Below are 24910 nucleotides of genomic sequence, written 5' to 3' on the forward strand. Positions count from 1 at the left end.
CTACACACACACACACACACACACACACACACACTATATATATATATATATATATATATATATATATATATATATATATAATTTGGAAATTCAAAGGCCTGAAATTCCTGGGAACCAAAAAGGCTGTCCAAAGATTAATTCCATAGCTAGCTCAAGGGCTTTCAAATGCTAGAAAAGAGAACTACTGCAGCCAGGAGACTTGGCCCCACAATTCAAGTACTAACACTGAGCAATTCTGTGTTCTAATTTGCAGCAGTTAGAGGAAATGCTGAAGTCCACATTTTTGCTTTTTTACTAAATTTTTTTGGAGACAGGATCTCACTCTGACACCCAGGCTGGAGTGCAGTGGTGTGACCATGGCTCAATGCAACCTCAAACTCCTGGGCCAAAGTGATCCTCCTGCCTCCACCTCCTGAGTAGCTGGGACTACAATTGCACACCACCATCCCTGGCTAATTTAAAAAAAATTTTTTTTTCAGCGATGGGGTCTTGCCGTGTTGCCAGGGCTGGTCTTGAAGGCCCTTCTGGGTACAATGCAGAAAATAGTTCCTCTTCAAAAGGTTTCAGTTTCTAGTTTCTAGTTCTTTGTTCTATTCTAAAAAGTAATCTTACCCATTCATCTATCAGCCTCCTTATCTCTGCTGTGGCTAAACACACCTAAGCATTTCCCATCACCTATGTACCTGTCCTTCCTGTCAAAAGCCCACCCTTGCCTCCTTTGATGATGTCAACAATAGCAATCAGAATTAGCCTAAATTGTGCAGTCTGACCCCAGCTCACAGGAGGAGGACACAAGATCAAAGTCTGCATTGAAGATAAAAACTCTTGCCCTCCTTTGTTCTGAGTGATATCCCTTGCCTCTGCCTTGCATGCAAGAAGTACCCTTCTATAGAAGTAAATTGCCTTGCTGAGAAAGCTTTTGCCTAAGTGTTAGTTCCATTTTGCGGCACCAAGCACTTTTACTTCTAACAACAGTCACGGTTACTGAAGTTTAGATAAAAAAGTGTCACCCCCTATGTCAGCCCTCCCCTGAAACACATGTGGACTCTAGTCTGGCCATGGGCACAATACTGTTTTAAGCCACTGTAACTACACTCCCACCAAATCCCAGTTTCTAACAGGGGGCACAGAGCATTTTTAGAAGATGCTTGGTAACAAAATAATTAACCAAGGAAAAAACAATCTTAGTCACAGGATATTTTTACTGGAATTCAGACATTACTTTTGAATATAAGAAATTGGAATTGCATCAAAGCAATGCTGCCTAACAGACACAGCAGGAAACTTATTGGCATGGCCAGACTGGTATATTTTCTTATTAGTATATCAACTAATTGTAGGAAAACAACTGTTTCTAAAGTGCTTGAAACGTTTGCCTACGTGACTGCTCTCTTTTTCAATGACCTCCTTCATAAAGTCAAATTCTCTCTCAAACTTAAGCCCATCTCACTGCATATTGTAAAGAATGGATTCTGAATGAATTAACAGAGATGCTTATATAGGAAGTTGCAGAGATTCTCTTGCAGTCAACGTCTAGAGGAGCTGACCCTCAGGCATCACTCAGAGGAAGTCCCAGCCAAGATCCACAGATGTGTAGCCTTTGGTCAATATCACCCTGTACATCAGGAGTTTCAAGTTCATTGCACAAAACTAGTCCCATAGTAGGGAATACTCAGCATTCCTGAGTTTTCTCCTTTTGGGGGACCCCACAGGGATAGCCACCATCTTGATCTAGGAATGGCACCAAGCTGGGAATGGAGAAAGTTGCAGGCCCACATGCTCCCTGGATAGAATTCACACGTGCCTCTGTGCTGGCACCTGAGAAGCTGTCAGAACAACTGCCCCAGCAGCAGTGCATCCTCCCCACGCAGTGTCCATCTGTAATCTAGACATGGAGAAGGAAAAGAAAAGAGACAAATATGAACACACTTTGGTTTTCCCACTGAGCATCTCTACGCACAGCTCACATGCACACTCATGGGAAGAGGCAAGGGGAAGCAGCACGGAAGCTCAGCCACCCCTCTGTGTGTGGCCAGGGCAGCCATCACTGGTCCTGCTCTTTTCCTGGGAAGGCCTCCCCTGTGCTACCTGGAGGTACAGGGTTAGCCGTGCCTTTACCACTGAGTGTGTTCTGCTGAGCCGAGGACAACTTCCACACACACCCCTTTTGACTCCCTTCATCCCCAGCTGTTCATGACTCGAATCCATCCTCCCCTCCATTCCACTCATTTCTCAAAAATGACACCCTCACATACCACACCGCTGAGAAGGAGAGGAATGCGAGAATGATCACAACAGCCACGGAGCCCAGTCCAACACCCACCATCTGCAGCAGGGTGAGTGACGAATCTGTGGGACAAAACCACATGCTGAGGGCTGAGTGCATGGCATCGCCACCTCCCAGGAGGCACACACCCCACTGCCCTCATTCCATTTTAACCCAGAGCTTGGCCCCATTTAACAAAGAATTCCAAGAATGCCCAGCGTGCCTGTGTGTCCCCTGAGCTGGCCCTGTGGATATGCAGCCTCAGGAAATTACAGTTACAGGGTATTTCTGAAAAGGAAGTGTAAAGCCAGACCATGTTAAAGTTACAAAAGAGAAAAAAGCTGATCTTGTTGAGCATACAAATACTACGCAACTTGCTAGGTTTTTGCTGGTCCTTTCTCAAGTCAATTACATGTGATAGATTTTTATGGCGCATTTTCTTTTGCATGGAGGGAGAAGTCTTTATGACATTATTTGAATTTGGTTCCAAAACTGATAGCCCTGATGATCAGATATAGCAAAGGAGTATCCTTTGTTGAGTCACCTGTTGTTTGTCACCTGATTCACCTTTGTTGAGTCACCTGTCATTTTCCCTATACCTCAACAAGGATCAAACCTCCCTGCTTTGCTCAGCAGGTTTACTGAGAGGATAAAATAAGAAAATTGATGTAAAAATACTTTGAAAGACATACTTTCTGTTTTGGGACCATCATATGCCAACTCCAGGGAGAGAGATACCCGATTACAAACTAACAAACACCCACATCTGAGTTGCACATTTGGGCCAAGTGACTGACTTAGAGCGTCATCTTCTAGATTAGAGCAAAATTTTCATTTTAATTTGCAAACACTTATTTAGCATTTACTATGTGCCATACACTGTTCTAAGCACCTCACACATATTAACTCAGTCTCCTAACCAGCCTTTACATTGGATACTATCATTATTTCCTTTAGGAACCATGGTGGGGAGTGGTTAAGTACAGCTCAGGTCTTTACAGCCAGGTTAAGAGCAGTGCATTTCTATTGGAAACTCCGTACAGTACCTGGCACTAGTAAGAGGAGCCATAGAATACACCTTGTGTTAAACAGCCCTGCAGAACTTGAAACCGCCTTTGCAAAAATTATAACTGAGAAAATTATAACAGTGAAAAAGATCTGACTTAACTGACTCCATCTTGCTTCCAACCTCCAACTGTCCTTGTTCATTCCTGGGCGTAGGCTGAACTAACTTTGGGAGGAACTCAGTTTATAGGATTTTTTTTGTCTCTTGTTTGTTTGTTTTTTGAGATGGAGTCTCACTCTGTTGCCCAGGCTGGAGTGCGGTGGTGCGATCTCGGCTCACTACAACCTCCGCATCCTGGGTGCAAGAGATTCTCCTGCTTCAGCCTCCTGAGTAGGTGGGACTACAGGCACACATCACCCTGGCTGGCTAGTTTTTGTATTTACAGTAGAGATGGGGTTTCACCATATTGGTCAGGCTGGTTTTGAACTCCTGACCTCATGATCAGCCCGCCTCAGCCTCCCAAAGTGCTGGGATTACAGGTGTGAGCCACTGCACCCAGCCTACAGTTTAACTTTGAAACAAAGATGTTAACAGCCCTTTCCCAAAACAAACCCTCTTCCTACCTGGGGACTAGACTGCCTTTGCAGGACTAACAAATTAGCCATGAGATTAGAAATTACGGTTTAAGAGTCCTGCAGCTGGAGCTTGCAAGATTCTGAACCTCTCAAATTGCTCCTGGGGATAACATCACTACTGTAAAGCCTAAGATCAGTGCTTGAAATATTTTGCAGACCCTGGAGCAGATGGCACAAAGGAGATCCATAAACTGGCTCATCTTACCTTGTGTCCCCCACCCGGGAACTGACTCAATGCAAGCGGACACCTTCGACTCTCTATGATTTCATCTCCAACCCAACCAATCAGCACTCCTGACTCACTGGTCCTGTACCCCCTACCAACTAAGTTATCCTTAAAACCCAATCCAGAGTTTTCAGGGAGACTGATTTGAGTGATAATAAAACTCCAGTGTCCCATACAGCTGGTTCTGTGTGAATTAAACTGTTTATTGCAATTCCTATCTTGATAAATCGGCTCTGTCTAGGCAGCAGGCAAGCAAAACCCAACGGGCAGTTACTAATTCTCAAAAAGCACTGCCAAGAGTCTTTCTAGAAAACATGGTGTATCTTATTTGGTTGCTTTTAGTCTTTATAAGAAAAATGGCCTTGATACTTTAAGACAATAGATTACTTATTTTATTTTTATTTATTTATTTATTTATTTTTGAGACAGAGTTTTGCTTTGTTGCCCAGGCTAGAATGCAGTGGGATGATCTCAGCTCACTGCAACTTCTACCTTCTAGGTTCAAGTGATTCTCCTGCCTCAGTCTCCCTAATACCTGGGATTACAGGTATGTTCCACCATGCCCAGCTAAGTTTTGCATTTTAGTAGAGACAGGGCTTTGCCATGTTGGCCAGGCTGGTCTCAAACTCTTGACCTCAGGTGATCTGCCCACCTTAGCCTCCCAAAGTGCTGGAATTACAGGCATGAGCCACTGTGCCCAGCCAAGAAGCTAAATTATAAAACGGAAGGAGAAACCATGATTAAGTGAAGAATTAGCAAAGAAAAAAATATTAGGAGAGTGACTTGAATTGCAAGATGTAAAACAGTGCAGTATTAGTATAAGAATAAATATATTGGAACAAAATAGCCTAGAAACAAATCCAAGTATATCAAATACTTTCAAAGCTTGAATACTGGAGTCAGATGTCCAAGTCTTTATCTGAACACCACCACTGTCGGTGTGACTTTGTCCAACCTATGCATCCATTCTGTGCCTCAGTCTCCATGCTGAGGGATGCTGTAATAACATGGGAATTATAGCAATACTACCCACCACTAGGTAGTGTGAGAAATCAGTGAGTTAGTACAGGCTAAAACAGTGCCGGGCACAGAATAAGCAATAAGCAAATGTTAGCTATTGTTAATTATTGTTTTTTGTTGTTGTTGTTGTTTTGATACTGTTTCAGATCATTGGGGAAATGATAAATTATTCATAACTAGTGCTGAGAAAATTGGCTAACCATTGAGAATGAATTAATTTTGATCACTAGACCTTATACCATATACAAAATAAAATCCAAATTTTATTTTGGATTAAATTGAAACCTAAAAGGATCAGGAAATGTTAGTGAATATTTACCTAGTATTAAAGGGGGTAAGAAATTTCTAAACATATTTGTTAGCACAGAAACCTTAAAATAAGAGAATGAGAGATTTAACCACTTTAAAAAGCACGCACTTCTTATACCAAAAACTACCATAAGCAAGATTAAAAGGCAAATGGCAAACTAGGTAAACTATCTAGATAAGAAGTTAACATATAGAGAGTGTCACAAATTAATAAAGACATACCTCCATAGCAAAATGAGCCAATTCTATGAAAAGGTAAATCACATGTAAAACATGATTACAGATGATCAACAAAACTTTGATCAAATGCTCTATGTCAAGTAATAAAAATGCAAATTAAGGCATTAAGATCCCATCTTTGTGCATAACTCAGAAACATTTTTTTTTAATGCCATCTTTGCATACTAATTATCTCAGTTTGTTTTGTTTTGTTTTGAAGAGAAAATACAGTTCTGGAGATGGATGGGGGAGCTGGTACTTTCCTGTACTGGCATTTCATCCAATCTAGCCAGTATTCCTTCCAAATTCCGTCATCAATTTTTTTCCTGTGTGTTTTTTCCTCTATACTTTTGCCCTCTGTATATTTTAATCACCGATTGATGAGTTTGTTAAACTGAAGATGACTGTGGACAGAGATCCATGTCATGCATATTCTTGGGTTTGATTTCAACTCATTAATAATTGTTAATGAGTTGATGTCAACTGTGCTTAGTCATTCAGCTTGTTTGTAAGCCCACATACAGCCCACATGTCACCACATTGTCCACAAGGACATTATTAAATGTTTGTTGAAGTCAAAATACATTATGCATGCCATATTTTCCTGTCCAATTACTGACTCTGTGCAAGAAGAAACGGAAAGCAATTGACCTAATCTGCTCTGACTCCTGGGAACTGCTGTTTCTTCTACTAGGAATACACAAACCATCACTTGAAGACCTTGTCTTGCCTTGACTTCAGGTTACCATCATCTACACTTCCGGTGGCTCTTCCTTTGTACAAAGTTCCTTGTTCTTTGCTCATCTCTAGTCTTCTTAACATCTCTCCATTTCCTTCAATATTTCTCAAAGATCACTTGCAATGGTTTATCATCTTATGTGAAAATTATATGAGCCTGCCAGAATGTGCTTCACCCATGTTGGAAGACTTGAACCTATGTAGGGGTAGTGAGCTCTATTCTTGCTTCTAACTCTCCGCTCACAGACCAAGAGGACAGAAGCAAAGTAAGAGTTAAGGAAACTGACTTTCTCTTGAACATCCACCAGCAGGATCTACCTGGGCACAACAATTCCTTACTCTAGACATAGTATTGTAAAATAATGTTTATTTATTCAGCATAGCACATTTGGGTTTTGGCTCCAGGAATGATTCTTGCTGGTAGACCAGTTCCTGGTTATACACCTTTTTGTCTACTTTGTATATATACTCTGAAATCTGATTCAATCTAATCAAGAGTGCTTATGAGTGTTGCCACACAAGCTTCCTTAGAGACTGTTCTCATTAATTCCTTACTAAGAAAATTTACAACTGGCAAATTTGAATAGTGTTTTTTATAGCCTCACCATCTTTTGGTTATCCTCCCTTTCCATGGTCTCATGCCACAGAACCATGCTTATTTTTCTTCTGAATCACTTGTAGAATATTTTTTTTATAAACCCAAGTGAATAAATTATGTATTATATCCCAGATCAGTTACTCAGTCTTGGAGAAAGTAAATCCGTTAGGACTAAACTTCACCATTCTCTTTATGATGGCTCCCTCAAGAGAGCTAGTGCTCAGGAGTGATGGGGCCTTTCTGGGCTTATCTTTTACCCCTTTCCTGATAGAAATATCACAGGTGCTGAAGAGGAAGTTAGAAAAGTCCTATTTCTACTCTCAGACTTTGTGACCGCTTGAGGACTTCCCACAGGTATGGACATTTTTTCATGCATATACACAGGCCTGGTCACTTCCTGGGACAGCATCAATTCTGTTCTCCAAATGGTAAAATAATAATAATAATAATTAGCAAAGTGACTTCTATTTACTCTGTTAAGTTTCTCTTTGCTATTCTGAATTCCATTTGGAGTAAAGATGGCAAAGGAAATCAAAGCGGAAAACTAATTTCGAGATCAATAATGCTTGTTATTCCATTTGTATGGAATAACATTGCTGTATTCCATTTTCATTGCAGCTTAACAAATTACCATAAACTTAGGTGGCGTTAACCCATTTATTAGCTCAGAATTCTGTGGGTGGTAAGTTCAGGCACATTGTGGCTCGTTCTCTGCTCAGGGCCTGTATTAGTCCCTTCTCACACTGCTATAAAGAATTACCTGAGACTGGGTAATTTAAAAGAAAAAAGGTTTAATTGACTCAGTTCCACAGGCTGTACAGGAGGTAAGGCTACGGAGGCCCCGAGAAACGTTCGATCATGGCAGAAGAGGAAGGGGAAGTAGGCACAGTCTTCACATGGCCACAGCAGGAGAGAACAGTGAAGGGGGAGTGCTATAGACGTTCAAACAACCGGATCTCATGAGAGCTCTATCATGAGAAGAGCAAGGGGTAGGTAGACCATTCCCATGATTTGGTCTTCTCCCACCAGGCCCTTCCTTCAGTACATGGGGATTAAAATTCAACATGAGATTTGGGTGAGGACACAGAGCCAAACCATATTAGGGCCTTATAAGGCTAGAATCAAGGTCTCAGGTGGACTGCATTTCCTTCTGGAGTCTCCGGAGAAGAATCTACTTCCAAGCTCATTCAGGTCATTGGCTAAATTCAGTTCCTTGCTGCTATGGTTTGAGTTTATCCCCTCTGAAACTCACTTGAAATTTAATCCTTATTGTGGTAGTGTCAGGAGGTGGGGCCTAGTGGGAGCTGTTTCGGTCATGGGGTGGGAGCCCTTATGAACAGATTAATGACCTTCCTGAGAGGTGAGTGAGTTCTTCCTCTGGAGGGTCTGTATTACCAGGGATCTGCTCGTTGTAAAATCAAGTCAACTTCCTAGACTGTTTCTTGCTTCCTGTGTCATCATGTGATCTTTTTGTATATATGCCTGCTGGCTTTTCCACTTCTCTGCCATTGGCCTGACCCAGCATGTAGCCCTCACCAGAAGCAGGCCAGATGCAGCACTATGCTCTTGAACTTTCCAGCCTAAGGACTCATGAGCTAAATAAACCTGTTTTCTTTATAAATTACCCAGCCTCCAGCATTACATTACAGCAACACAAAACAGACACTTGCGGTTGTAGGACTAGGGTCCCCATTTTCTTACTTGCTACAGCCAGGCCATGCTCAGCTCCTACTGTTAAGCTGCACTCCTTGCCATGTGGACCCCTCCATCTTCAAGCTGGCAGGAGAATTTCCCTATGTCAAATCCATCTCATTCTTTGAAGCCCCAACTCTCCCTATCTCTAACTTCTAACCAGATTTAAAGAGCTCCTGTGGTTAGGTCAGGCCCATCTGGATAATCTCCCTGTTTGGGAGCTTAATTACATCTCCAAAATCCCTTCACAACAATAGCTAGAACAGTCTTTGAATGAATAACTGAGAGAAGGCAGATGTACACCAAAGACCAGGGATTTGGGAACCATCTTAGAATTCTTCCATCACAACTGTAAAAGCTTAAAATGATTGTGTGCATGAATATCCATACAAATATAGTAAATACATATGTATACATACATACCAGGTTTATATCTTGATGTAAGTCTTCTTTGGCTTATTTAATTTTATAACTATGCTTCATTTCCCATAAAACTAACCGCTGGTTCCTCAGTAATCATTCAGCCCAATTCAATCCATTCTGATTGAATACCCAATGCATATCTGGCTCTGTTCCTGCTCTTCAAATGCCCTCTAAGGGTGTGAAATGTAGTAGTAGAAGACAAAACAAGTGCACACCCATTGCTCTAAAATATAGCAGAATAGCCCAAGAGGGCCAGATCCTGTCCTGTTGAGGAGATTTAAAAAGCTTCAGGGAGGAAAGGACATCTGACTTTAATCTTGAAGAACAGATGAGATTGTAACAAGCAGAGATTCACAAGTAGGTGATTGGAAAATCCAGATAGAAGTCGTCAAGTAATTATATGAGCAAGGACATTAAGAGGAGAAAATATGGGCCAGAAAACAGCTGGCACATATGTTTGAATGGAGAAAAATAACAGATGGGATTAGAAGAGTATGTTTGTGTCAAACAGGACTTGGAAGCCAAATTAAAAAATAATGGAGGATCATGGAAATGGAGGAAACAACAAAATTAGTGCTGCAGAGGAAAATCCTGAACTCCATTTTTTTTTTTTTTTTTTTTTTTGAGATGGAGTCTCCTCTGTTGCCTAGGCTGGAGTGCAGTGGTGCAATTGGCTCACTGCAACCTCTGCCTCCCGGGTTCAAGAAATTCTCTGCCTCAGCCTCTCAAGTAGCTGGGATTACAGGTGCCTACCACCACACCTGGCTAATTTTTTGTATTTTTAGTAGAGACAGGGTTTCACCATCTTGGCCAGACTGGTCTTGAACTCTTGACCTCGTGATCCCCTCGCCTTGGCCTCTCAAAGTGCTGGAATTACAGGCATGAGCCACTGCACTCAGTCAAATCCTGAACTCTTGTGATGGGAATTGAGGAAGGAGAATTTGTCAGTCACCCATGCTACAAGTAGGAAGGCCTATGCTCAGGGAGTGAACAAAGAAATGAAAATCAGAGAGGCGTGCCCACAGTGCGAAATGTGGGTTAAAAGAGAAAGAGGAGTAGTCACAAATGACTCCGAGGTTTCATGCTTACAACTGGAGAATGTTCCCTGATTGCAGCTTATTATCACCTCACATATATCAGTTGACCTTGCTTTGTGACTCAAGAAATCACAGACTCATAGGACTCTGTGGCTGGAAAGGATCTCAGAGATCTCAGAGAGAGGGTGATTGAGAACTGGCCAAGTTAAATATCATTTCAAAGGCACTTGGCTGATTAATGGCAGGAGACTCAGGCAAGTAAGTTCAGGCCTCTGCATCTTCCATCAAACCGACTGCTGGTTTCCTAGTAATCTTTACAAAGCTCTTCTAGAGGCAATATGCAAAAGGCAAATAGCATAATTTGTCACTGGGCAGAGGCCAGAACGGGGCTGAGGCTTGGCACGCATGAACTGGCACCATTTCAGGACTAATTTAGATCTCACTTCTTTGAAGATTGCTTTCTGAAATGGCAGTCTCCAAAATTTTTTGAAAAAGTAGACTGCCCGAGATGGGTGCACAACACAGGCAAATGTTATACGTGGATAAATATGTGCTAGAATTGCCTTCAGGATTTCCACAGAACAGTGTTTTTCCTACTATCTTCCAGAGATTTCCAGTGTTTTAATTTCAAAAATTCAAACTCTCCTTCAATATTGGTTCTTAAGCTGAGGGGAGGCCAGGGCACTGCCAAAGCCACTAAGATATTTTCAAAGCAAAATCCTTCCTGTTAACTCAATCATAGCAGAATGACTGTAGCCAGCTCTTTGGCAATTTCTTCTTCCCAGCTTGAAGGTTTTCCAATCATAGCAAATAGCTGCTGAGTGGAGGGGACTCTGGAAGCTATCGCTTCTGTGTCTTGAAAGTGTGCACATCTTAATTCTTCTGATAAAAGCATCTCTTTTCCTCATGAGAATGCCATTCCCAACCCTAGAGCTTCAGGGGATGGACTGGCAAAATACATATATATATATATATATATGAATGTTGAATTTTGTGGCTGTTTCTTGTGGCCCTTATTAAAGTCCTACAAGTAAAGGGAGCTTGGCCCATCTGCACACAGAAACTGCACAGCACCCATCTTTGCCAAGAGAGGCCCTTGCTGCCAGGTAATCAGCAACCCAAGATGGCCAACGGTCATGGCCTTGCACCCTGCTGAAAAGCCAAGTCCTCTACCCTTGTTGCAGTTGGTTTGAGCAGAGGTAAAAAGATGAAAATTAGATTAGGAGAGAAGCAGACAAATAGAAGAAGCCTAATTACCCAGCCCCCTGCACAGTATTCTCTATTTACAGGATTAAAAAATCCCCCATTAGAAAGTGCTATCCACTGGAATCCTTAGGGAAGGAAGTTTACACCAGCACTTCCTCACCATGCCAGTTGATTGTTGTATGCTGCTCTGAAGCAGGGGAGAGGATGTAAAGGGTTAAACTGATACTGTGGGCGAAGGGCAGAATTTCTCAGCCTGTTGCTAGGACTCATAAACCACACGGAAAAGGTCCAGATTCCAAGGTCATAAACGGGACAAATTTCTGGTATTAGCTACAAACAAATGGAATTCCTGGGAATCAAATCCACTGGCTGCCTGCCTGTTGGTTTTAAAGAAATGTACCCATACTGCCAGGGAAATCCCTAGCCTGGAAAACAAAGACCTGTGATTGCTCAAACCCTAAGGCAATTTCCCAGCCTGAATAACTCTTCCAAAGCAAAGAAGGTTTAAGCTCTACAGCACTCAGTAAAGATGTTCCCCTGCATCTCTTAGGAAAGGCTCTGGAGGAAATGGACAAGGGGTCCCATCAGGCAGACCCAAACTGACCACCCAAGTGACCCATTCTGCTGCCAGGGCAGAGGATGCTTGCTTCTCCTGGCCAGCAAGAGGTGATCATTGCTATAGCCCCCCTGACCACTACACATTATCTTTTCCTTCTTTCTAAATTAGAGTATTTATTGTGTTATTCAGTTTTCCCTCTCATATTATATACTGTGGTTTGAGGTTGGTTAAATTTGCCATTTAGTCATAGATTACTTACAAGCACAAGAAACACATCTGGACTTGATCAAGAGGAACATGCTATCCCCAGGATTCCTGGTCTTGGAGCTGGATGCAGTAACACACCCAGCTTTGAGTTGTTTTCCACTAGGGTTCCATGTGAGATTGTACATGGGATAGTTCCATTTTGTTAAGGGAAGATGTTTTTCTCAATATTATATGTGTATGTGCACAAGCTACGCAGCCAAATGGTAATGGACTGTTGTAGCTCTTGTACTGGTCTTTCAGCATCTTTTCCTGGGCTCCATTTCTTGATGGGGATTCTGTCTCCCTCTCGGTTCAACCCTAGTGGACGTATTGGTCACATTGCTCTGCCTCCAACCAGCCATGAGGAGGCATAAAACCCAAGGGAGGCCGATCATCCTAGCCTTCCTCCTATTAACAGTGATTCATCCAATGGACAGTCACTAAACCTAGGAAGAAAGCATCTTTCCCTGAATTGAAAAGCTATGTGTTCCCAGTGAAATTGCAAAGCTGGGGAAGCTTGCCATCCCTCCCTCTCATATGTCTTGTTGTAGAAGGAAACGAAGCCAAGTCACGCTTAAAAACAGAACTGAAATAAGAGAAAGATAGAAAGAGAAGTCCCACTCACAGTGTTGAGTCCCCAGGCCCAGTTCCCAGAGCCTTGGTGGAGTAGCTCTTAATTCTATAAGCTCCCATCCACTCTCCCTCCTCCCATCTTTTTCAGCTATGAAGCTTTTTGCTTAAGGTAGTATGAATTGGGTTCTGGTCACCAGTGACAATTTTAAAAACAGATCTCATCAATATGAACTTGATGCTGCAAAGAAGAAAGAAGGACAGCATTTGTAGACAGAAAGTAATTTTACCTTTCACCTGAGCCCAAACTGCACAGGAGTGTCTTCTCACCTATGAAGGAAAACAAAGCAATGCATTTAACCAGGTGGCACACAGTGTCAGTTGAAATAACACAGTTTGGAGGCTGAAGCCCTCTGAGCTTCAGCTTTTTCAATCTCTTCATATGAACTAGATCTTTAAAGTCCAATCTAGCTCTAATATCTTGTGATATCACTAAGTGCTCAAGGGACTGGCATGGATTGCACGGACAGAAGTGACCCTACAGATCACTTCTATAGGCTTCCAATAGGTCTTGGAAAGCACACACGATAGGCCAACAACAGGAGTGGCAAAAAGGATCATTCCCCTGGCCAGCTCTGAGCGACTGGCATGAACTGCCTGGAGAACTATGCTAAAAAGAATTCTGAGGTCACACGTTCAGAAGGTTCTGCAAGAAGTGGTGATGCATGCTACAGGCAAAGCTATGGGAAGTCCCAGGATACAATACTTCACCTATCTGAATGTCATTTGGCAATGTCAGTTACCCAAATATGTCCATGAACCAGGAAGAAAGGAACAGGAACATATTTGAAAGTTCATCCATAGTAGAAGAAACCTACAGATTCATTGGAATGAACACCTCTTCCCTGCTACCATTATGATATGCGTATTTGCCTCTTAGAAATGCTGGGGACTTGCTGTGTATAAGACTTGAAAATATTACCCAGAGGAAGCTGAATGGTGAGGGTTAGAGAAGAATCCTTCCAGCCGGGCACAGTGGCTCATGCCTGTAATCCTAGTACTTTGGGAGGCCGAGGTGGGCAGATCACCTGAGGTCAGAAGTTCAAGACCAGCCTGGCCAACATGGTGAAAGCTTGTCTCTACTAAAATACAAAAATTAGCTGGGCATGATGGCAGGTGCCTGTAATCCCAGCTACTTGGGAGGCTGAGACAAGAGAATCACTTGAACCTGGGAGACAGTGGTTGCAGTGAGCCAAGATAGTGTCACTGCACTTCAGCCTGAGTGGCTAAGCAAGACTGTCTCAAAAAAAAAAGAGAAGAATCCTTCCAATGTCATTAGGAGATTCTCTTTCAAATGACAGCCTTGGGCATTCTGGTCTTGGTTTTATTAATTTTCTTTTTAACTTAAGCTTAAAAATTCTGAGAAAAGCTGCTGGGTGTAATGGCTCACATCTGTCATCTGTAATCCCAGCTTTGGGAGGCTGAGGTGGGCGGATCACCTGAGATCAGGAGTTAGATACCAGCCTGGCCAACATGGTGAAACCCCATCTCTACTAAAAATACAAAACAGCCAGGCATGGTGGTGGGTGCCTTTAATTCCAGCTACTTGGGAGGCTGAGGCAGGAGAATTGCTTGAACTCAGGAGGCAGAGGTTGCAGTGAGCCAAGACCATGCCATTGCACTCTAGCCTGGGCAACAGAACAAGACTCCATCTCAAAAAAAAAAAAAAAAGTCTGAGAAAATCTTAAAATAGCCATAAGTGTTTGAATGTGACTAACATTTGCTTTGATGCTAAATGCAGAGATTATAAATGGAAGGTAATGTGCAAGAATAACCAGCGAAGGACATATTTCAAGACATTGGAGAATGGAAGGGACCTCAAATAGCAAGGCAGTTTGGGGGAATGGAGTATATTAAAGGAGAGAAACTGGAAGGGGCCAGGTGAAGGAGGGAGCTTACTAAACTGAAATGCCTTGATCATACTTGCATTTTATAAAACTCATGCTGGCAGTGAGTGGTATGGAGCAAGGAGATGGGTAGAATAAGAGGCAGGAAGATGAGTTAGAACAGTGGTGTTCAGGTAAGAGATGACAAAACCCGAGCAGTGCAGATGAAGGACAGGAAAGGATGATTTTAAACAGAATTAAGGTGACAGAACTGACATGATTTGCTGATGGTCTGGATAAGAAGGTAAGCAAGAAGGAAGAGACAAGAACTATTCACAGCTTTCTGTCTTAGCACCAGGAGGCATGGTGATGCTATTTATTAGGACAGACGTACAAAGGGAAAAACAAAATGAGGGAGTTGGAAGACTCATATTCCCTGATTTCAAAATTTAGTAAAAAGCTACAGTAAACAAAACAATGTGGTACTGACATAAAGAACAGACATATAGGCCAATGGAATAGCATAGAGAATCTAGAAATAAACCCTTGTGTATATGTCAAATGATTGTTAACAAGAATGCCAGACCATTCAATGGGGAAAAGACAGTTTTTTTCAGACTTGGCACACTGGCTCACAAATGTAATCCCAGTACTTTGGGAGGCCGAGGTAGGAGGATCACTTGAGATCATCAGTTTGAGACCAGCCTGGGCAACATAGGGAGACCCCATCTCTACAAATAATTTTTAAATATTAGCCAGGCATGGTGGTGCACACCTGTAGTCCCAGCTACTTGGGAAGCTGAGGCAGGAGGATTAGGAAGATCACTTGAGCACAGGAGGTTGAGGCTGCAGTGAGCCATGATTGCACCACAGCACTCCAGCCTGGGTGACAAAGTGAGACACTGTCTCAAAAAAAAATTTTTTTCTACAAATGGTACTGGGAAAACTGGATATCTACATATTAAAGAATGAATGTGGAAATGGATCAAAAACCTAAGCATAAGACCATAAACTATAAAACTCTTAGAAGACAACATAGAGCAAAAGCTTCATGAAACAGGATTTCTCAGTGACTTCTTGGAAATGGCACCAAGACACAGGCAATAAAAGAAAAAATAGACAGACTGAACATCATCAAAATTTAAAACTTGTATGCAGCTAAGAACACTATCAACAGTAAAAATGCAACCCAAAGAAGGGACAAAAATATCTGCAAATCACGTATTTCACAAAGCATTACAGTAATATCCGGAGTATATGGAGAACTCTTAAAATTCAACAAAAACAAAAACAAATAACCCATTCAAAAATGAGCTAAGGTCTTAAATAGACATTTCTCTAAAGAAGATACACAAATGGCTGATTAGCCCATGAAAATGTGGTCAACATCACTAGTCATTAGGGAAATGCAAACCAAAACCAGAATAAGATGTCATCTCATGCTGGGAGTAGCAGCTCACACCTGTAATCCCAGCACTTTGGGAAGCCAAGGTAGGTGGATCACTTGACCCTAGGAGTTCAAGACCAGCCTGGGAAACATGGCAAAATCCTGTCTCTACAAAAAATAGAAAAGTTAGTCAGGTGTGATGGCACATACCTGTAGTCCCAGCTATTCAGAAGGCTGAGGTGAAAGGATCACCTGACCCCAGGGGGGTCAAGACTGCAGTTAGATGTGACTGAGCCACTGCACTTCAGCCTGGGCAACAGAGTGAGACCTCATCCCCCACTTCCAATTTTAGTATATGTGCTGCCGAAGCGAGCACGCATCCCCCACTTCCAAAAAAAAAAGATGTCACCTTGGGGCCAGACATGGTGGCTCCTGCCTGTAATCCCAGCACTTTGGGAGGCTGAGACGGGTGGATCACCTGAGGTCAGGAGTTCGAGATCAGCCTGGCCAATATCATGAAACTCTGTCTCTACTAAAAATACAAAAAATTCACTGGGTGTGGTGGCAGACACCTGCAATCCCAGCTACTCCGGAGGCTGAGGCAGAAGAATCACTTGACCCCAGGAAATAGAGGTTGCAGTGAGTCGAGTTCGCACCATTGCACTCCAGCCTGGGTGACAAGAGCGAAACTTCGTCTCAGAAGAAAAAAAAAAAGATGTCGCCTCACACCCTATATTATAATAGGATGCCTAATTACAAGAAAAAAAAAACAGCAAGAGTTAGCAAGGACATGGACAAATTGAAACTCCTACACACTGCTGGTGGGAATGACAAATGGTGGTACTTCCTCAAAAAATTAAACATAGAATTATCATTTGATCAAACAATTCCACTTCCAGATATATATACAAAAGAACTGAAAGCAGGGACTCAAACAGATATTTGTATACCAATGTTCACAGTAGCATTATTCACAATAGCCAAAAGGTGGAAAACATTCCATTATTTATCCATGGATAAATGAATAAACAAACGTGGTATATTCATATAATGGAATATCATCCAGTCTAAAAAAGGAAGGCAATTCTGACACATGCTATCACATGGGTGCACCTAGAAGACTTTAGGCTAAATGAAATAAGCCAATCAGAAAAAGAAAATACTGAATGATCCTTATATGAGGTACCTAGAGTAGTCAAATTCATGAAGACAAAAAGTAGGGCCGGGCGTGGTGGCTCATGCCTGAAATCCCAACACTTTGGGAGTCAAGCTGGGAAAATCACTTGAGCCTAGGAGTTTGGAACCAGCCTGGGCAACATGGAGAGATTCCATCTCTACAAGAAATAAAAATAAAAGATTAGCCAGGCATGATGGTGCACACCTGTGGTCCCAGTTAACTCAGGCGGCTGAAGCATGAATATTCTTTGAGCCAGGGAGGTTGAGGCTGCAGTGAGCTATGATCATGCCAACTGCACTCCAGCCTGGGCAACAGAGCAAGACTCTATCTCAAAAAAAAAGACAGAAAGTAGAATGATGGTTGCCAAGGGCTGTGGGAAGGAAGGAATGGGGAGTCATTTAATGGGTATAAAGTTTGTTTTGCAAGATAAAAAGAGTTTTGGAAATTGGTTGCACAACAGTATGAATGCACTTAATGCCACTGAACTGCACGATTTAAAATGGATCAGACAGTGCCCTTTAAAATGTACTGTATACTTTCAAATGGTTAAGACCATTTTATATTATATATATTTTACCACAATTAAAAATTAAAATTAAATCACTATTGATTTTATTGTAATTATCAAACAAATATAGTTGAAACCTATGGGAAAGTCATTGCAATTCAAATATGTAGATTCAAATATAAATTTTTTCAAAGCCCTTTCATCTTCCTTAACATCCTAAAGAATAAGCACATTTTCTTTTGTTCAGCTGCATGAAAAAGAGTATCAAGGACATCACAGGAAAGTTTCCTGTCAGCCAGAATTTGTATGTGTGTGTGTGTCTGTGTGTGTACGTGTGTGTGTTTGTGTGTGTGAGAGAAAGGGAGAGATTGGAGAGAGAGACAGGGTCTCACTCTGCTACCCAGGCTGGAGTGCAATGGCATAATCTCAGCCCAGTGCAACTTCTGTCTCCCAGCCTCAAGCAATCCTCCTGCCTCAGCCTCCCAAGTAGCTGTGACCACGGGCACACACCACTGTGCCTGGCTAATAAACCAGAATTCTTGTCTTAACCTCCAACTTCATTCCCTCTATTATGAACCAAATGTGTGTGCCCCTGCTTACCACCCAACCCCTGCCCCAAATTCACATGTTGAAGCCCTAACCTACAATGATATTTGGAGGTAGAATCTTTGGGAGAGAGATAGATTCAGAAGAGGTTATAAGCGTGGAGCCCTCGTCATGGGATAAGTGTCCTAATAAATAGAGGAAGAGCAATCAGAGCTCTCCCCACCCCATTCCACCCCCACTCCCATGTGAGGACACTATAAGAAGGCGGCTGTCCACAAGCCAGGAAGAGAGCCCTCCCTGGGGAAATGAATCAGCTGGCACCTTAATCCTAGGTTTCCCAGCACAGGCTGTGAGAAATAAATGTCTGTTGCCTAAGCCACCCAGTCTATCATATTTCACTATAGCAGCCCAAGCTGACTAATATACCGTCCCCAAAGAAAGTCTTAATCTAGGACAGTGGCTTTCTGAACCATCTCTAAATTTTACTCATGTTGTACTGCCAGTGTTTTGTCTGTGGCTAAAAACTCCAAGTCAGAAACCCCAAGTAATTTTCTAACAAAAAGACCTTGTCTAAGTTGTAAACATCTTTTTAGTAAGTTCAGGGCAATATATTCTGGGCTTTAACTTTCCTTTCTTTATTCCTACCTATTGTCACAAAGCACTACTAGACATCTTTGCCACTTGGACAGTCTTACAAGTAACTGTTGGTTTCATAGCAAGCATGTTTATGACACATTACATTTGCATCTTACACAGAATTTAATAGAGTGTCTCAGTTTTAAATATGTGATGAACTTTACACACAAGATGACAAGATACTTTTACCTCAAATTCATCAGTCAAGAAATGTTTGCATTAGTATTAATATAATCTCTCTAGTTTTCATTACCAACCCTCATGAAATGACAAGCTTAGGGTTCTCCTAGGTCAACCATCACAGTGGTTCTTCCAGATCTTCCATCCCTGATGGACAAATGCAGCTCCATGATATTTACTAATCATCTAATGAATATTGAGTTCCATGTCTCAGGAAAGAACCACTGCTGGAAGAACACCAACCTTTCTAAGGACTGAGGAGGGGAAAGTGGGACCTAATCCATAGCCGCAGAAGGGATGTAAGCGGCAAACAGGGCAGTGCTGTGCTTAGTCTTCTGCTCCCCAGGAGAATGAGGGAGGCAGCAGCCTGGCAGGGGCACAAGGAAGTTAACAGAGAATCTAGATGGTTTTTTCCAACTTAGACTTCAGCAGTGCAATAGAATGAGGGCATCTGTAAAGCTTAAGAGCAAAAACAAAAATCAGTCCCAATGCTGATTCAGCAGGGTCCCCCAGGAGATTTAGAATCCCTATCATCTGTAAGGGTTTCACCTGTCCATCCTTCATAAAGGCAAAGTATTCACACACATTTTATGATTGTGACATGCAGTGTCCCTCTCAAACACTGGGAAAACGAATGTTCAAACGTTGACATTTCATGCGAAGAAGAAAATACAGAGCTCACAAGCACTTGGAAGGAAAGGTACCTTATTCCATTCACTTGTGATTCGTAATATAATGCAGTAATCCTTCCCTGTTTTCAAGGGTGCATTATAATAGTGCCCATAGTACAGTCTGTCTCCTATAGGTATCTCCATGGCATCATCTGGAACATCTTTGGCCAGTAGTTCTGCAGCCACGTATCCATCAGCATCAGAGGTGTTACTGAAGAAGGAGGAAGCGCCTTCAGAATCACAAGAAAATGCGCTTTGGAGGGCCAGGGGAAGCACTAACACCTGATATGAACTGGAAGAAAAAAGAGAAGTGTCCATCAGACCCTTGCATGGGGAATTCATTCATTCATTCATATTTATTGAGCACCTGCTATGAGATAAGCCTCTTTCTTCTTGTTTTGTTTTGTTTTGTTTTGTTTTGTTTTGTTTTGTTTTGTTTTGTTTTGAGACAGAGTCTCACTCTTTCACCAGGCTAGAGTGCAGTAGCACAGTCTCGGCTCACTGCGACCTCCGCCTCCTGGGTTCAAGTGATTCTCCTGCCTCAGCCTCCTGAGTAGCTGGGATTACAGGAGCACGCCACCACACCCAGCTAATTTTTGTATTTTTAGTAGAGACAGGGTTTCACTGTGTTGGCCAGGATGGTCTCGATCCCCTGACTTTGTGATCCTCCTGCCTCAGCCTCCCAAAGTGCTGGGATTACAGGCGTGAGCCACTGCGCTCAGTCAAGGTAAGCCTCTTTCTAGGCACTGGAGACATGACACTAGACAAGAAAAAGTCCTGGCCCATGTGGGATTTACAGTCTGATAGCTCCAACCATCATGGAATTGCAATTTGAATCTAAAGGGTTAATGCCAGATGACACAGGGCAAGGGACCTCTCCAAGTTCTGGCTGCAGAGGGATGCCAAGTACATCCTCTTTAGCTGGGACAAGTTGTTGCACATATCACTGCCCTGTGTGTGTGTGTCATAAAGTTGATCTAATCGGTGATTTTCACATGGGCAAATAAAGCCCAACTGTGGAAAGGGTTTAGTGGTCACATGGAGACCAAGTGCCTAGCACAGTGAATGTACTAAGTCCGGAAAAAAGGCTGCAGACAATCATGTGGTGACCTGAAACAGAGCTCATGTGATTTACATTCCCCACAGTTCATGGGCTGATACCAAAGTTCATGTGATATAAAGGAGACGCCAAGAGTGCAAAGTCACCATCAGTTAGTTAATCTCGCCTGACAACACCCTGAAACAGCCAGAACAGTAACGTGTCACGTATGCACTGCAAAAATTGTTTCCAATTGTGGACAGAAAAATGCACTAACAACAGGTACTGTTTTTGTTATGTGTTTCACTATTTATCCCATCAAATAGAAAGCCTGGCAGTGAAAGGAAGTGTGAGAATAAAAATGCACGGAGAATGGATCACGCTTCCTTTCTATTCCCATCTATTCTGGGCTTAGCTCCTGCCTGTAGTACCGTGTTTGAACATCTGCTTGTCTCTATCAGGCTTGATAGTACGGATCTGAATGACTAACTCTTGTATTCTTACAATTTCTTGCACAGTTTTTTGGTAACCCCCACCACCAACAATTAATGCTTCTTAAGTTGAAATTTCAGAAAAGAGGAAAAGCATTCATCAGCATGAAATATGATTAGGGTAATTTCCAAAACTCACTAGGCCATGTAATTCTATTTTACCAGTAACTTTGCACTTCCTGCTTCACATGCCTAATACCCTATCTCCTGCTTCCTTCGAGCCTATGAATCACTAAAAGATTGGGTGTTGAATATGGAAAGTCTCCCCCCACCAGGTTCCTAAACATCCTAGGTGTCCTCAGGACCCTGATTTATTGTTTGTTCGTTTGTTTCTTTCTTTCTTTCTTTCTTTCTCTCTCTCTCTCTCTCTCTTTCTTTTTCTTTTTTTGAGAGAGAGTCTTCTCTCTCTCTCTCTCTCTTTTTCTTTTTTTGAGAGGGAGTCTTGCTCTGTCACCCAGGCTGTAGTGCAGTGGCATGATCTCGGCTCACTGCAACCTTCACCTCCCAAGTTCAAGCAATTCTCCTGCCTCAGCCTCTTGAGTAGCTAGGATTACAGGCACCTGCCACCATGCCTGGCTAGTTTTTTTGTATTTTTAGTAGCGATGTGGTTTCGCCATGTTGGCCAGGCTGGTCTTGAACTCCTGACCTCATGTGATCTGCCTGCCTCTGCCTCCCAAAGTGCTGAGATTACTAAATGTGTGAGCCACCGCTCCTAGCTGAGGTCCTGATTTTCATAAAGCCTTGGCTCACTTCCAGCCAAGGTCTTTCTACAAGAGACAGAGTAAAACCTGCAGGGCAATAAGTTGTCACTACTAGCAAACAGTGCATTAAGCATCCACTGCCTCTGGGGAACACCTGGAACAACAAACTTTCCCTGAGACTTGAAGACATCCCTACATCATAGTTGCAGGCAAAAGTAAAAGTTGCAGCAGCTCCATGCTGTCTATAAGTACATCTTCAAATCCCTCTCATCTTTCTATGTAGGTGGTGGTGGTGAAGAGCAAGGTCAAGGCTCACCTGTTCCCATTTGGTTCTGCACGTTGCTCCCTAGAGGCAGCATTGACAGAGTATGAAGCAGCTCCCCAATTAGCCTGATCATAATCACCTGTGTTGCTTGATTATTATACAAATTCCCAGACCTCATCCCAGACCTACTGAATCAAAATCTCTAGGAGCAGAGTCTGGGAATTTGCATCGCTGATAAAGCTCCCAGGTGATTCCTATAATCTGGCAAGTAAGGGAGATACAAGCATTAAGGGAGCCCAGCAACAGGCTACAACCTCTGCCCAACATCATCAAGCTCAGGAGAGAGACTTGGTCCCAAGGTCCTTCCTCCATTATGTACCCCAAGACGCTGGCCCCAAACCGTGCACAAAGCACACTCAGGCCTGTCTCACACACTGGGAAAGCTGCTGCCCCCACAGCGCAAACCAGGTAGTCAGGCTGAGGAAGACACCCTGCCTGCTGATAACGAGCCATGTGACGTTAGAGAAACAGCTGTGGCTGTTTGGAACATGACTGTTCTGGAAGGACTTTTCTCCTCCTTTTCACCACCGCACTCCCTTGGATGACTCACAGATCTCCACTTCCTGTTTTGGAGGTGCTGGCCAGCATACAGCCACAAGGGGAAACAGTCATTGGGCTTCTCTTTTTTGCATTATGTAATTATTTGACTTAACTATCACATTTGCTCTTGCAAGTGCTCTCAGGAAGTGACATCACAACTTCTGTTCTCTTTATAATGACAGAATTACAATGCCTTCTGGTAAATGGTGGAGAATTAGAACAATTTATACAATGTCCATCCCTGGAAAGATCTTTGCACATTTACTGAATTTAAACGAATGTAAAAGCAGGAAAACCCTGAGTTTTATTGTAAATGGATATATAGATAATATCGCCAGACTTTGTTTTTTGTCATTTTATAATATCTCATTATTTTTTTTTTGAGATGGAGTCTCGCTGTCACCCAGGCTGTAGTACAGTGGCATGATCTCGGCTCACTGCAACCTCTGCCTCCCAGGTTCAAGCAATTCTCCTGTCTCAACCTCCTGAGTAGCTGGGATTACAAGCACCCACTACCACACCCAGCTAATTTTTGTATTTGTAGTAGAATGGGGTTTCACCATATTGGCCAGGCCGGTCTTGAACTCCTCACCTCATGATCTGCCCGCCTCAGCCTCCCAGAGTGCTGGGATTACAGGTATGAGCCACTGCGCCCAGCCCACATTTTTTTTTAACCTTGATTTTACTGAAGGGTCAGGAGAGACGAAGGCAGTGTTGGTTAGGTCATGTACACTGTCGGCTACTTGACCAGGTACCGAGAGAAAGCTGTTCGTCTCTCCAAGCCAACCTCAATCTTCCTCTCTAAAAAAGGAAGATTGAGTAGACTGATGCTACTTTCCTAATCCTGCCATGACCTTTGCAAATAAAACGCTTAACTGAACACAGTGTAGTCCTCCAACTGAGGTAAATTAATTCCATCCTAATGCCATCTGGAATCCCAGAAGCAGTCAGTAATTATGCAGTGTCTTGCCCATAACTCAATACCTGAAAAGACAAAAAGATTTATCTAAATGATCTTTTCAGAAATCACTGCACAACCCCCAAGATCTGCCTTGCATAAACGGCAACATATTCTGCCTTTGGGAAATGAAACGATGCCCCTGACCTGCCGTTGATAAAGGATGCACTATGAGACATGAGTGCAAAGAACAGTCCTGACATGTTCTAAGCATGCAACCAATGCTTGCCCAGAAACCAAAGGAATGGATTTAATTTCTTGGGCTAAACTGCCCAAATGCTAGTATATGGTCCTTTAGAAGTCTCTCTATGCATTAGAAAGGATGCTGGTTGGGATTAAAGGCCAGTCTATACCCAAGGAAACAAAACAGGCCCCAACTGCATTGTTCTAACAACTCAAGTGCAGCCACCAACACAGAAGTCTTCTCCTCCCTGAAATCAAAGTTTCCAAAACACTCCACGGGGATCACTGGGCAACCATGGAGAAAGGACAGCTACTGACCTGATTGGTCCATTTTTCTCCTTGGCTTTCCTCAGTCTGAGGCGTGGTAGAGGTCCTCCGTGCACCATAAAAAATTCTACTTCTGGAAGGGGAGGCTCTGAAAACATGTTGAAAAGAAGAAAAGGGGTATGATCAGAAGAAGTAAAAAGCAGGACAACAGTGGTCCTCGTGAGGGCTACTAAAAGGGAAGTTTTCATTTCAGAAGCAAGGAGCATGGTCTGTACATGCTATAACATGGATAAACATGCTAAGTGAAATACAGCAGGCACAAAAGGACAGATTCTGTATCATTCTACTTAGATGAAAAACCTAACACAGGCAAATTCATAGAGACAGAAGAGGTTGCTGGGGGTGGAAGGGGCAGTGGGAATGGGAATGTATTGCTTAACAGTCATAGAGGTTCTACTTGGGGTGATGAAAAAAATTTGGAAATACACAGTGGTGATAGTTGCATAACATGGCAAGAAACCACGTGCTTCGAGAGGGTTAAAATGGCAGATGCTATGTTATGTGTGTTTTGCCACAATAAAAAGAAGTGATGAGTATGCCACAGCACTGGCAGAGGATGGATGTGGTGGGCATTACAGTTTGCTTGGTGGGTTGATTCCCACTTG

General features: G+C 42.7%; 1 protein-coding gene across 4 annotated transcripts in view; it reads right to left on the reverse strand.

Annotated features, from left to right (window-relative positions):
- Positions 1-1184: 1184 nt before the first annotated feature.
- SUSD1 (sushi domain containing 1) overlaps positions 1185-24910 on the reverse strand; it is a 141658-nt gene continuing 117932 nt past the window's right edge. For 3 of the 4 annotated variants that reach the window (XM_037729554.1, XM_017503398.2, XM_017503396.2), the window contains 5 exons: positions 24297-24393; positions 19775-20033; positions 13041-13080; positions 2256-2349; positions 1191-1885 (listed from right to left, as the gene is read on the reverse strand). In XM_037729554.1, coding sequence (XP_037585482.1) covers position 1885; positions 2256-2349; positions 13041-13080; positions 19775-20033; positions 24297-24393 — 491 coding nt within the window. In that variant the 3' untranslated portion in view covers positions 1191-1884. Of the gene's footprint in view, positions 1886-2255; positions 2350-13040; positions 13081-19774; positions 20034-24296; positions 24394-24910 lie in introns of all 4 variants that reach the window. The other variant, XM_017503397.2, reaches the window with a different exon arrangement.

This window comes from Cebus imitator, unplaced genomic scaffold, assembly GCF_001604975.1.
Source record: "Cebus imitator isolate Cc_AM_T3 unplaced genomic scaffold, Cebus_imitator-1.0 Scaffold310, whole genome shotgun sequence".
Taxonomy (NCBI): domain Eukaryota; kingdom Metazoa; phylum Chordata; class Mammalia; order Primates; family Cebidae; genus Cebus; species Cebus imitator.